This window comes from Gobio gobio (genome assembly GCF_949357685.1).
Source record: "Gobio gobio genome assembly, chromosome: 4".
In the NCBI taxonomy this organism is placed as follows: domain Eukaryota; kingdom Metazoa; phylum Chordata; class Actinopteri; order Cypriniformes; family Gobionidae; genus Gobio; species Gobio gobio.
This window is the reverse complement of record NC_137100.1, coordinates 54,635,367-54,648,361: the sequence shown is the minus strand read 5'-3', so window position 1 is coordinate 54,648,361 and position 12,995 is coordinate 54,635,367. Positions and strand designations below refer to the sequence as shown.

The 12,995-nt window shown below is 37.8% G+C and overlaps 1 protein-coding gene across 1 annotated transcript in view; it reads right to left on the bottom strand.

Moving 5' to 3' along the window:
• Positions 1–12,995, bottom strand: part of piwil2 (piwi-like RNA-mediated gene silencing 2) — a gene marked incomplete at both ends in the record, with an annotated part of 42,788 nt that overhangs the window by 19,315 nt on the left and 10,478 nt on the right. The window contains 4 exons of the mRNA XM_079813708.1: positions 8,619–8,743; positions 8,828–8,945; positions 10,815–10,925; positions 11,529–11,729. Of these exons, the coding sequence (XP_079669834.1) occupies positions 8,619–8,743; positions 8,828–8,945; positions 10,815–10,925; positions 11,529–11,729 (555 nt within the window). The remainder of the gene's footprint in view (positions 1–8,618; positions 8,744–8,827; positions 8,946–10,814; positions 10,926–11,528; positions 11,730–12,995) is intronic.

The window sequence follows — 12,995 nt, the reverse complement described above, 5'->3', positions numbered from 1 at the left end:
GAAGAGAGCAGAGCCAAGACGGTTGTTTATGAAGCATGCAGTGCCATCTGCTGTAAAAACTAGACTCGCGGTGCATTCGGAAAATCTCGGAATCGATCCAGAATCATTTCTCAATTTGCGATGCATCGATTTATTGTCCCAGACTTAAATTTTAAATACCTCACTGTAACCTTCATTTTAGCCTTTCGAAGTCAAAATAGATTTGTGTGGTAATCAACAATGCCACAAATGCTGTCGAATGAGTTCAACTTGTATTGAATGCAGAATTTTGCTTTAATGGAACGGAACCAATAGTCTTAATTTCTCTTTGGGCTGCTACGCCACGTGGCCCGTAATGCGATTACACTTATTTAATTTCCCAAAATTGCTTGATGACCCCATCTCTGATCTTTAAAAGAAGCAGTGGAGGGAAATGGAGTGAGGCAGGCGCAGTCGAGCAGTCTCTCAGGAGCATGTTTTCACTCCTGGCTATCAAGAGCAAACAGGGTGTTCAGTCCCCACCGAGACAGCATCTAATTGTAGATTTCAAACATGGTTGACTTCAGACAGGCCCAGTGCTAAGACTCCAGGACACCGCACGAGGGAATCCATTGAGTGATACGACTGCTAAGGATTTTTTCTTACAAGATAAAGAGTTCATAAGTGTCATAAGTACACTATTATTCCCGGTCATAAGTACACTATTATTTTTGAACGAATTAAACAAATAAAAAAGTTATTAACAGGTATTATTAATATGTTGAAATATGTTTTTAAAACTTGCATGAGGTCATATTGTGACAATGCTTGTGTGCGTAGAAAAGAATGCCCTAAAACACCTAAAAATTAAACTTCCTACACCTCAGTAAAACCAATGCAATTAATTTTTTTTCTTCAATAATATTTTTTCTTTTTAATTTTGTATTTTGAGATGATTTGATGGTGTTTTTTAATATTTATGCAATAATTATGGTCTATTTTTGCCGTTGAAAATTATATAATTTTTTTTATTATTGCAGTATTATAGGTTAAAATAGAGACTAGGCCTTCAAAATATATATTTTTTTAAGGCAGATTAGCGCCCTCTTTTGGAATTATGTAAGAAATCATGCAACCATGGGTGTAATCACTAGAGGTCGTGAAAACGAAAATAGGGAATCGATTTTAACCAAATATGTACACTATTATTTTTGAACGAATTAAACAAATAAAAAAGTTATTAACAGGTATTATTTATATGTTGAAATATGTTTTTAAAACTTGCATGAGGTAATATTGTGACAATGCTTTGTGCGTAGAAAAGAATGAGCGCTATTTCCTCCAGAATGGAGAGCAGCTTTCTCATTCCTCTCAGCGCCGCTCGCTCAACACGAAATGCCCTTTGTGACATGCTGGAACAAATATAGGTCTATCTGAAATAAATGGCTATAGGGCTGCCCCAACTAAAGCTTTTTTCCTAGTAGGGTAGTTGATCATTTAAGCCGTTGTTCACGCGGAGCCAGCGCCTCCATGTCATTGTATGCTATATTTTCTTATTATTTATTAAATCAATGCAATATTAGTCGATAAAACAATTGATTAAAATTAAGAAACAATTTATATAAAACGAAATTCACTTTAAAGAAATGCTTTAAGTGGTCAAAATTTCTGACCCCCATATTTCCCATCTTATGTGTCCTGTTCAATTGTAGCTAATACTCAATGTATTCTAAATTAAATTTAAAAATAACATTATTATATTTAATATTTTTAATTAATTAAATATATTTAAATTTAACATATAAAACCAAATATGTGTTTTAATGCTACAACAAGTAGGCTACAGTACAGATAAAGTTCCTGTCAGCGCGGCATTTTGAGCGGACGGCGTTTTACCGGTGAGCGGTTCATGAGTGGAGCTCCGCACATGCTCTGGTGAGGTAGGCGTTTTTTTTTTAGTTAATTTTATTTCCTGTCGCTGTGCAGGCTCTTTTATTGTAGGCTATAGGACTGTGTAAACGCTCAATTACCCTTTTATTTAAAGGTTTAATGTAGGCCATAGTCAATTGCATTACGATTGCAAGAAGAATCAACCATGTCAAAAATGCAATGTGCAGTGAAATTACCCTCCCCCTCTCAAAATAAAAAACAAAACAGAAAAAAAACACAGCACCCCCAACCTAAAACATTTTCCCACGCCCTGGTAGGCTTTGCGAAAGCTAAAAAAGAAAATTTACGCGCATATATAGGCTAGTTTAAATCGGCTGCTACGAAAATTAGAATGGAGGACAACGGCGATCAACATGTGGGACACGAAAGACGAGTGATAACTCCTAATAACTTAAGGAGTTCCATATGGAAGCACTTCGGGTTTTGGACTGTCGGTCCAACTATGAAGAAGGACAAAGTGGTATGCAAACTGTGCGATCGTGAGTTCCCATATCACAGCAGCACTACAACTATGAGGGGGTATATGCAGCTTCATCATCCAGATGAATACAAAGACCTAGACACGGTAGAGCCACCTGCTAAACGGCAAAGACTGACAAACTTTTTTCTCCCGTCTGCACCTCTACCTGCAGCACGGAAAGAAGCTATAAACTCGAAGCTCGCAAAGTTCATTTGTTGAGATATGAGGCCAATCAGCATAGTGGAGGGTGAAGGTTTCATTGATTTTGTTAATGAACTTGAGCCGAGATACATTATTCCTAGCCGGACCACAGTAACTAAGAAGATCGCGAAAATCTATGACACTAGTCGTGAAAACATGCGTCAGATTTTGCGTGGCAAAAACGTTGCTCTGACTACCGATGGATGGAGTTCCCTCGCTACAGAAGCATACATCAAAGTGACAGCACACGTCATTTCAGAGACTTGGGAACTCCACGATTTTGTACTGCAAACGAAGCAGCTGAGAGGTAGCCATACTGCAGAGAATGTTGCAGAGTGCATCGCAGGCATTTTGAGGGATTTCGCAATACAGACCGATTCAGTTGTCGCAGTCACTACTGATAATGCACTTAATTATGTTAATGCAGTGGAGCAGCACTTGGGTGCTGTTAACATACCGTGTCTGGCCCACACAATCAACCTGGCTGTACGCAAGGGGTTAGATGTCAGAGCCATAGACACAACTCTTGCTAGACTAAGAAAAACTGCTGCTCATTTTCACAGATCCACTACAGACAGCAGCCTCTTGGAGGATAAGCAGCGTATGCTAGGTCTAAAGCCAGATAAACTAATCAATGATTGTGTGACACGATGGAACTCTACCTACGATATGATTTGTAGGGCATCTGAGCAACAAGCAGCAGTGGCAGCCGTGATATTTGACAAAAAAAATGTCTAATCTAGAACTGACCACATCTGAGTGGCGCCTGGTTGAACAGGTGCGCGAGACACTTAAACCTTTCAAAGTCGCCACCCAAGCGTTGACCTCATGCAAATACCCCACATCCTCAGCTGTACTGCCTTTGCAACATGTACTTTTGTCCCAAGTTGAAAAAAATCAGGTCAGAGTCAGACAATGAGCCTGGGTTGTGCTTGAGGGAAATGGCCACTAAAATCGAGGCAGATTTGAGCAAACGCTATGACCCCAAAAAGGAAGCGACATTTATGCTTTTGAATAAAGCTGCTTACTTGGATCCTTAGTTTCATCTTTTAATTAATTTATCGGAGGAACAAAAGCAACAAGTTCACGCAAACATTAGAGAGGAATTGGCACTGCAGTCTGGCGACAATGACGAACCCGTGGAGGCGGAGCCATGCAGCTCGAAATCAAAGAGGGGAAAGACGGCCTTAACAGCAGTGGGGGATCTGTTTGGTGACATCTACACAAGGGGCTACGAAAGAGTGAATGACGTCGAAAGCGACCTCTTACAGGAGATGTTGATTTATGAAAAGGAACCACCTTTGCCAGCTGACAGCGACCCGCTTTTGTGGTGGAAGATTGGCAGTTCGAAATACCCCCACCTTGCGCAGCTGTGAGTGAGTACCTGAGTGTCCCTGGAACATCAGTGCGGACGGAGCGCGTCTTCTCAACAGCTGGGCATATAGTGAATAAAAAAACGCTCTGCTCTGGACCCCGAAAATGTTAATAGACTTGTTTTCCTGTCCAATAATTTGTAACAGACCCTTATTTGCACGTTTCATCAGTAACGCCCGCATAGCCTAAGTGTCGGTTACGTTCAATTAAAAAAAACACATGGCCTATTCGCAAGCTAAGTTCATTCAAAGTTTAATTTTGAACGGTTGAATAATTAAGTTAAATTATTATCCACACGAACTTCACATTCAGTGTAGGCTAGTAAATTTTTAAGCTTTATTTTCAACTTCTTTTCATGAGCTACAATTTTTTTGTTGTTGTTGTGGAATTTATAATCGTAAACACAGCCATGTTAAAGCCTGTAGCTAATGTTTTTCTTTGACGTTATGGCAGTCCACTCTGCTTAATGTTTTTTTTTCCCAGAATGTTGCACTCCTGTTTGTCATTGTGCACAAAATAAATCATCAGAAATATTGCTGACTTATGCGTCTCAAGCGCCCTCTTTACTTTCATCCTAATGCCCGTTAGTTGTCCGTGGATTGGCGTAGGCTATATTTAGTGTTGAAAATGAAAACGTCATTTAAAATCGATTTTAGAATCGATTCAATGAACACTTGTGTCTCAAAAATCAAACAGGATTTTTTTACAAAAGTGACAGCCCTACTTGTGACATAGCACTACAAATTGTCCCATATGTCTGTTTGTGATGACACAGTACACTTTATCAGAAACCGTATCATCAAGTTTATCTTGAAAGTTTTCACAATAACAGCATACTGCAGTACTTATTGGATGAAGATGGATTTCCCGTTGTTTGCAAAGTTCATGGGATAAAACCTTTGAGAAACAATGAATGCCATCAATGAAATGAAACTAATTCTCTTTCATGTTGTCTTTGCAATGTTTCACTAGGACAGTTGCTGCTTTATTATTGTGGTGTTACTGACTAGATTTACACTACCATTCAAAAGTTAGGGGTCAGTAAGATTTTTTTTTTTCTTACTGACAAAATGAATGCTTTTTTTCAGCAAGGATGCATCCAATTGATCAGAAATGACAGCAGAGACATTTAAAATAAAAAAAGAGACTAAATAAATGCTGTTATTTTAAACAACTGTTTTCAACATTGATAAGAAACACTGGAGCTGGCAATTCAGCTTAACATATAGTAACTATTTGAATATATTAATAGAGTTATTTTAATTATTACTGTTTTACTGTATTTTTGATCAAATAAATGTAGCCTTGGTGAGCATGAGAAACATCTTTAAAGGATTAGTTCACTTTAAAATTAAAATTATTTCATGATTTACTCACCCTCAAGACATCCTAGGTGTATATGACTTTCTTCTTTTTTTATGAACACAATCAAGATTTATATTAATAAATATCTTGATGTTTCTACGCTTAATAACGTGGCTCATGAGTTTGAAGCTCAACAAAAGTGCATCCATCCATTAAAAACACTCCACACGGCTCCGGGGGTTAAAGTTCCCCCTATTATGCTATTTTACTTATTTAGTTTTGGAGGTCTCCAACAACAGGTTTACATGCATCAAAAGGTCAAAAAACACTTTAATTTTCGCATAATATACATTGCACATCACCACATTTTTCAATGATTCTCAAACGACTCGATGGATGAATCAGTCTCTCTAAATCCCTCCTTTCCACAAGCCTACTCTGCTCTAATTGGTCAGATGACCCAGTCTGTTGTGATTGGTCTACCGTGTACTGCGCATATTTTCAGAAACAAACGCCCATTACCATAACTAAACTCCAGCTCCTCCATTTAGAAGGCTTCCTAAAGCTCAGCGGCTGTACACACTGTAAAGACAGTAACAATGACGTCGATTTTACATCAATCCCAGCGTGATTCCGAATCGACGATGAAACATTGGAAGAACTAGTTATTCAACCGGAACCTTGAGCAGGACTTTTCTCAGAGATGCTACTTAGTTTGAGGCACATTATGAGATGTTTCAACTGTAATTCCTCACCATCAGCATTTACAAGTGTGCGTCCATCAACAAACCTGTGTGTGTGCGTTTCTAATTTATTGCAGTGCACATGCGGTAACTGTATCAATAACAGTGCATACATCAGCCCAGCACTAACGTGAATGACTGATGGAACATTAAAGTTTGCAAAACAAATCTTGCTCCATCCTTTATCTTTACTCAAAGTAGTAAGAATCACAGACAATCTGCATTAAAAGACACAGTTAGGTAATACTGCAGCCCACAGCTGATTTACAGTAGCAGTGTTTCCCCTACAATGTATTCACAGCGGCGCAGCGCCACTGCAAAATCTTCACATGATCAGTAATATCACGACATTCACTTACACACTGTAAAGGAGAGAGAGAGAGATTGACGATGGCCAGAGAACTAAACAAAAATGTAGTCTGCTTACACTTTCACAATATCACAGGGCTGTGATATTAATCTTATTTTCGCTTCCAAGGATTAAAAAAAGAAGATATGAGGTAAAACCATAGACCGTAAAAAAATATTATAAACTATGCTCGCGCATCGTCTAGCACAACTTCCTTCCCTTCACAGCGCGCGTCATTTCTCCCCAAACATGTATTTAACGTCAAATTCAGCACAATCCGTGATTGTTGTCAAATGCACACTCCACTTTGGCTAAATTGCAGAACGTGTTTGATTAAATGAAAAGCACAATAATCCGCGCAATAGACGCTGTTTCCAAGTTCAAGGCGGGTGTGTGTGTGTGTGTGTGTGTGTACGCACGCTGCGAAACGGACCGACTTGCACATATGCTTCGTGTGCGCGACTAAACCATCAAATACACAACAAAATAGCCTATATCTCAAAATGACAGGCTTGGAGAGTATTCACTTAAACACAGTTTAGCTTAAATGGGCGTAAAGGGGAGAATGATTTTAGATCTGCGTCTTAAAGGGGCAGCATCTAATAAACTTGGTGACGATTGAGCCATAATGTGAATCAAAACAACAATATATATTTGATTAATAAAAACGTAAGGTAAAAAAAAACATCATGTAATAATATTTCACAATATTAGGCTACTGTTTTTTCCGGTATTTTTAATTAAATAAATGCAGGCTTGATAAGCATGAGACTTTTTGCAAAAACATAAAATAGTATCCAAAATTTTCCAGTATTTATTTTTTTTTTTTAGATATTGCCCCTTTCTTACATTTGAGCCCTTGCCCCTTAGGAACTTTCTGCACGTCCCTGCAGGTTATTGAAGTAAAATAGGCTATAAGCTAGTCACCTTTTAAACTAATGAAAAGCTTAATTTGGATTTTAATGTTCAAAATGTCTATTTCTATCCACAAAACTTGCCAGAAGTCATGGTTTAAGGTTTTTTTTTTTTTTTTTTATTCCGGAGGTGCATGCCCCCGGACCCCCCGACGAGCGGCTAACCTCCGGCACGTAACAGCACCGCTGCTGGAAAAAATTCTAGGGGAAACACTGAGTAGTATTTCAATAAGACAGTAATAACGTGAGTTAGCCGGTTAGCCAGATACTTACACAATATGAAACACAATTAACACATTGTAGAGCTCAGGGTCTTCTCGACATGATGCTATCAAGTATCCACATGAATCAGCTTCAGTGTTTGAATGGTTCAAGTTCTCCCTGGTGTCTGTGCGCACAATAAGTGGACAGGCAATATGCTAATGTTTCATCTTGACGTAACAGCGAAACGGCTTGCGATTCGTTTGAAAAACGCTTCGTTTAATTGACTCAGAATCGACTCTTACATTTGAGAGACAATAACTTTATATACACTGCACTTTCAGATTTAAAACTTTGCAGGATGTTTTCATTCACTTAGAACTATATTACACACTACATGAAAGGTCATTTTCAAATAATACATCCATAATGGGGCACTTTAATAAAGGCCTCCTGAAGCAAAGTGATGCGTTTGTGTAAGAAAAATATCCATATTTAACATGTTATAGAGTCAAATATCTAGCTACCGCCAGACTCCCCGGAGCCGTGTGGAGTACATTTATGATGGATGGATGCACTTTTTTGAGCTTCAAACTCGTGAGCCCCATTCACTGCCATTATAAAGCTTGGAAACATCAGGATAAGTATTAATATAACTCAGATTGTGTTCATCAGAAAGAAGAAAGTCATGAACACCTAGGATGGCTTGAGGGTGAGTAAATCATGGAGTAATTTTCATTTTAAAGTTAACTACTCCTTTAAAAAAAACATTTAAAAAAATCTTGCCGACCCCAACCTTTTGAAACGTAGTGTAAATGACCTCTGTTATAAGTGGCTAACCTTGATGTTTTGACATACGATTTCATTCGAGGCAAATTATTTTTCCTCATGATTCTGATGTCACAACCTCGCCTGTTTTTGCAGCTCCGTTTGCATAAATGAACCAGGAAAGGTTCACTTTGCATTGTGAACATTACATTATGCCTACATAAAACATCAAATTCTTATTTCAAACCATTAGTGAGGTCATACATTAATAAAAGAGCAAATTTGTATTCTCCCATAAGAGGCCATTCCAAACCATGAAAGAGCAAAACAGGGAGAACAAATCAAACCACTGTAGTGTCTTGAGAATCCTGATACTATACATGGAGAATACACACCTCCTTAGAACCACGTTGTAGAATGGGATACACAGGTCTGAGCTGGGCGGCAGAATCTTTGTCAACTGGATCTTGATGTCGATCTCCTGATTGTCGGTTTTTCTCTCAGCTTTAAGATGAACAACCTGTCACACAGCAAAACCAAAGTAAACTTGGGAAATGAGGCATGTTTAAAATGGAAAACAACAACATCTATCAAGCATACAGACCTCTTCAAGACGTTTTGGCAGATAGAGGATAGATCCGTCAAAAGCAACCACCTCTCCTGTAGTAGGCCGATGTTCCTTCATCATACCGAAGCGCATACCGATAGACTCAATGTTTGGCCTGAAATTCAATAGCCGATCATTCACTTCATTAATCATGAGTTAAAAAAAAAAAAAAATGCTGCTAATCATAATCATACAAATCAATACTGGTCACAATATAGGCCATGAACTAAATGTCTACATTGTTCCAACAGGAAGGGGCAAACAACTTGTTTCCTTTAAATAATGCATATGAAGGTGCACTAATTCATCTTCATAGTTTGCTGGCCATTACTGATCTGGAACAATCAACATTAGATATCATTAGCTCTGAAAACTGTCTAGGGTAACTCCTAAAGTTTGTGTTGATGTTTCCAATGGGATAAATTATAGGTGCCCTATTGTGACAGTGATGTTAGCTTGTTTAAAAAAATAAGAGCTGGTACAAAAAAAAGAAAGAAAAGTGTACTCCTCTGGTCATGGGACTTTAATATGGCAGACACCATATGGAGGGACCACTATCTGAATCACTACATGTGTCAGATATGACTACATTAGGTAAGACCGAAGTCTTCATCTAATGCAAGTGTACATTTTAAACATTTGTCAAAAGTACAGTTCATTTCTTTGTGTAAAACCTTTTAAAGAAATGGGCAGAGAAGATTTTAACTACATCAGAACATGTGGGCACAAACAACCCTTCAGCTATTAATGTTTTGAAACAAAATCCAAATCCCATGCGTGTGATGCTGAAGCAAGAGCTGGCCAATAATGAGTTGGCGTTCTCAAACCTCTTGAATTTTATCAAAAATGTTTGACAGAATTTTCATTTTTGGGTGAACCCTTAATGACCGAATGCATGGATCTAATATAATGACACGCATCCGATTTCTTTCCCAACTGTTTATTCACTTAAGACATAACTGTCTGTCTTTATGTAAATACTCGCCAAGACGGACATTGGCATAGTTGTGTATATTTAATCATTTACCATGCGCCTAAAACCCCAAGTATTCTTTGCTCGTCCATGTTCTGCTCCGTCTCGCAGCATGCACAGAAAGCTTGAGGGGATCAGTCTCTTTGGTAGCACTTTTAATAACTCTTTTTCCCGCAGTAGACTGCATTTTACAACAGTCACATTACATGATTTGACTGATTTGAATGTTAAGTTTAGGCTTTTAAGGAGGGACTTAAGCATGCCGTTCCTTTAAAAGAAAGGAATTATCATTTTATCTTGAGTATCACATTTTCATATTCGTTGGAAGCTAAAATCGAAACTAAAATGATTAATCGCACAGCCCTACTGCTGTTGAATTGCCACACATGAAAGACACATTTCATAATTTAGCCAGTCAGCACAACCATCTAGCAGGCAATCATTGCTGTAATTTAACATTACAAGGACATGAAAGAACACAATCTCTAAAAATCGCTTGAAAAGTAAATCGTGGACGTCTTCAAGATCGATCACAATATAAAATCGTCAGATCGCCCACCACTACTTGAATGTAACACCTACACCCTTGCTTCATTTATATGTGGAACAAATTTGTTCCCGTCTCCACTCAATCACACCAGCTCAGACTACCTGATCCACTCAGTCAACTGCAGTAAACGCTATTGATTTAATTCAGCCATATATGTTTGTATTGGAAACTTTCATGAAGAGTAAATTTGTCTACAAGGTCGCCTACAAGTCGATGTATCAAAATGATACAGAATGATAGGAAAAGCCCCACCCTGCACATTAACGAACTGGTTACATGTTTGCAACAGTAGGAAACAGGGGCGGCTTTAGTACACTGCAGTTTTAAGGAGAAAATACTCAGCAATGGTGTTGACTGATGAATTTGCACATGGTTTGTCTAAAGAGCATATTAAAAACACCACATAGACATAAACAACATTAAAAACTTGATTATCACCACAGAGGGTCTTTTAGACTCACGTAAAAGTAACATGGTACTGAAACACAGCTTCGTTTTTGCAGCAGATGGGGATGTAGTTTGATCCGATGGACACAGGACTGCCTTTGGTTCCTATTTTCTGCAGAGGCTCCCTGTAGGAACACATCGTAGAAGAGAAATGTTAGCTTGTACCAACAGATTGGATTGATTTGTCGTTTTATTCGCGAATTAGGCAGAATTGGGTCACAATTAGGGATGGGTATCGAAACCCGGTATTAAATGAGCCCCGTGCAAAATTATGAAAGACCAGTATCAATGTCTGTGATGCATTTTAGCTATTCGCAATCCTGGAGAGAGAGCGAGAGTTTCTTTTGCTATAGATTTTACTTTTCAGATTACAGTATAAAGCATTGATCGATAAGCAGTATCGGTAAAAGTAAATAAAAGTAATACCGTTAAAACCTTAACGATACCCATCCCTAGTCACAATTCAGCTGGAATATAAATAATGTACACTAATATACTGTATTTTTATTATCAGTGTTAAAAATAGTTTAAAATCAGTGTTGCTTAATATTTTTTTTGGATTTCTTTGGGATTGTTTGATGGACTGAAATATTTTGTAACATTATAACTCTCCCTTTTGATTAATTTAATGCATCCTTGCTGAATGATAGTATTAAATTCTTTTTAAAAAAAAGTATATATGAGACTGAGATGTATATATGAGACTGAGACAGAAAGAGAATTCATACTTCACGGTCTCAATTTTCACTTCAACTTTGGGGGGTGTTCCTGGAAGAACTGGAGCTTCTTCAGAGACGGAGGCAGCAGACGCCAAAGAAAAAGGGGCAGCAATGGGAGACATAGGGCCTGATGGGCCAATCGGTCCACGACCTACACCCATATGAGGAATTGCTGCTCTACCAACACCAACAAATCCTCTGCCCAGGAAACTGTAACCACACAGAGCAAAACTCAAATTACCAGCATTCAGTAATCATATTTTAAAGGGATAAAATCTGTCATTTATTCATCCTCATGTCATTACAAAACGTATGACTTTCTTTCCTCAAGGAAGAAAAATAATCAGCTCCAAAAAGACAACAAAACTCCCATACTATGATCATACAGGTAATCAATATTTGGTTGAAGCCATATAAAAGCTTTGTGCGATAAACAGACCCAAATTTGAGTTATTCACTGAAAAAGAACATTATTTTCAGGCGAACTATTACTTAATGTTATCCATCTGCAAATAAAAAATACAACGAATTAGTAAGAAAGGAACTAGGGGTGTGCACAAATAGTCGTATATTCGATCTGTAAATAATATTCGAAAAATAAAAACACTATACAAATTTTACTACGTTGGTTTGTTGGCTGTAAATGCAGTGAATCCATGATAAATCCCTCTAAAACTCAGTTATAACTAAATCCACTGGGTGGCGCTGTGGAACGGGTCAATAAGTTGATTGTATATGATCATAATGTCGTCGACTGCCTCGCGATGTTTGGAATTACTTAGATGAAAATTGAAAATGATCTTGCAAAATGGGGTTACTTTTGATAAAATGAATTATTGTTGTCATAACATCATGACCCCAATGAGAAATCACATGAAATTCAAACACCAGACGAATGAGGAAAGACAGCTGTCCATCACTGCATTCACGAGTGCAGGTAAGAGCAGCTGTACCCCGAGTGAGAGCGAGATAACTTATATGAGAGCAAAATTATGTTGAGACATATGCTTCCTTTAAGTTTCATCAAGGGTTTAAGAACAGAAAACACAAAGTGCTGTTAGAAACTTCACTTTGTGTCAGCGGAGTGCATTCTCACTTGAGAATAATATCATCCACATGATATTATTGTTTTTCTCAACATGAAAATGTAAAACAATGTAAACACGATAACCATATACCGACTCGTGTGTATAGTATGTACATTCTGCACGATAACTGCCGCAGTCTGCTTTATTAGCGTTTTTTTCTGCTTGCGCTGCTTGAGCGTATAATGCTTTTGTTCTTTAGGCCTATATTTTTTGTTTACACATTTTGTTTAATGTTTAAAACTGAAAGATAACCTTTAGATATGACATAAGCTTGTTGTGTATATTGCCTAATCGTAAGCTTGTTCAGAAATGGTGACAAAAACTTGATGAATATATAAAACGTTTCAATTTTTTTTTAAATAACGTCATTTAAATAAACGAATATTCG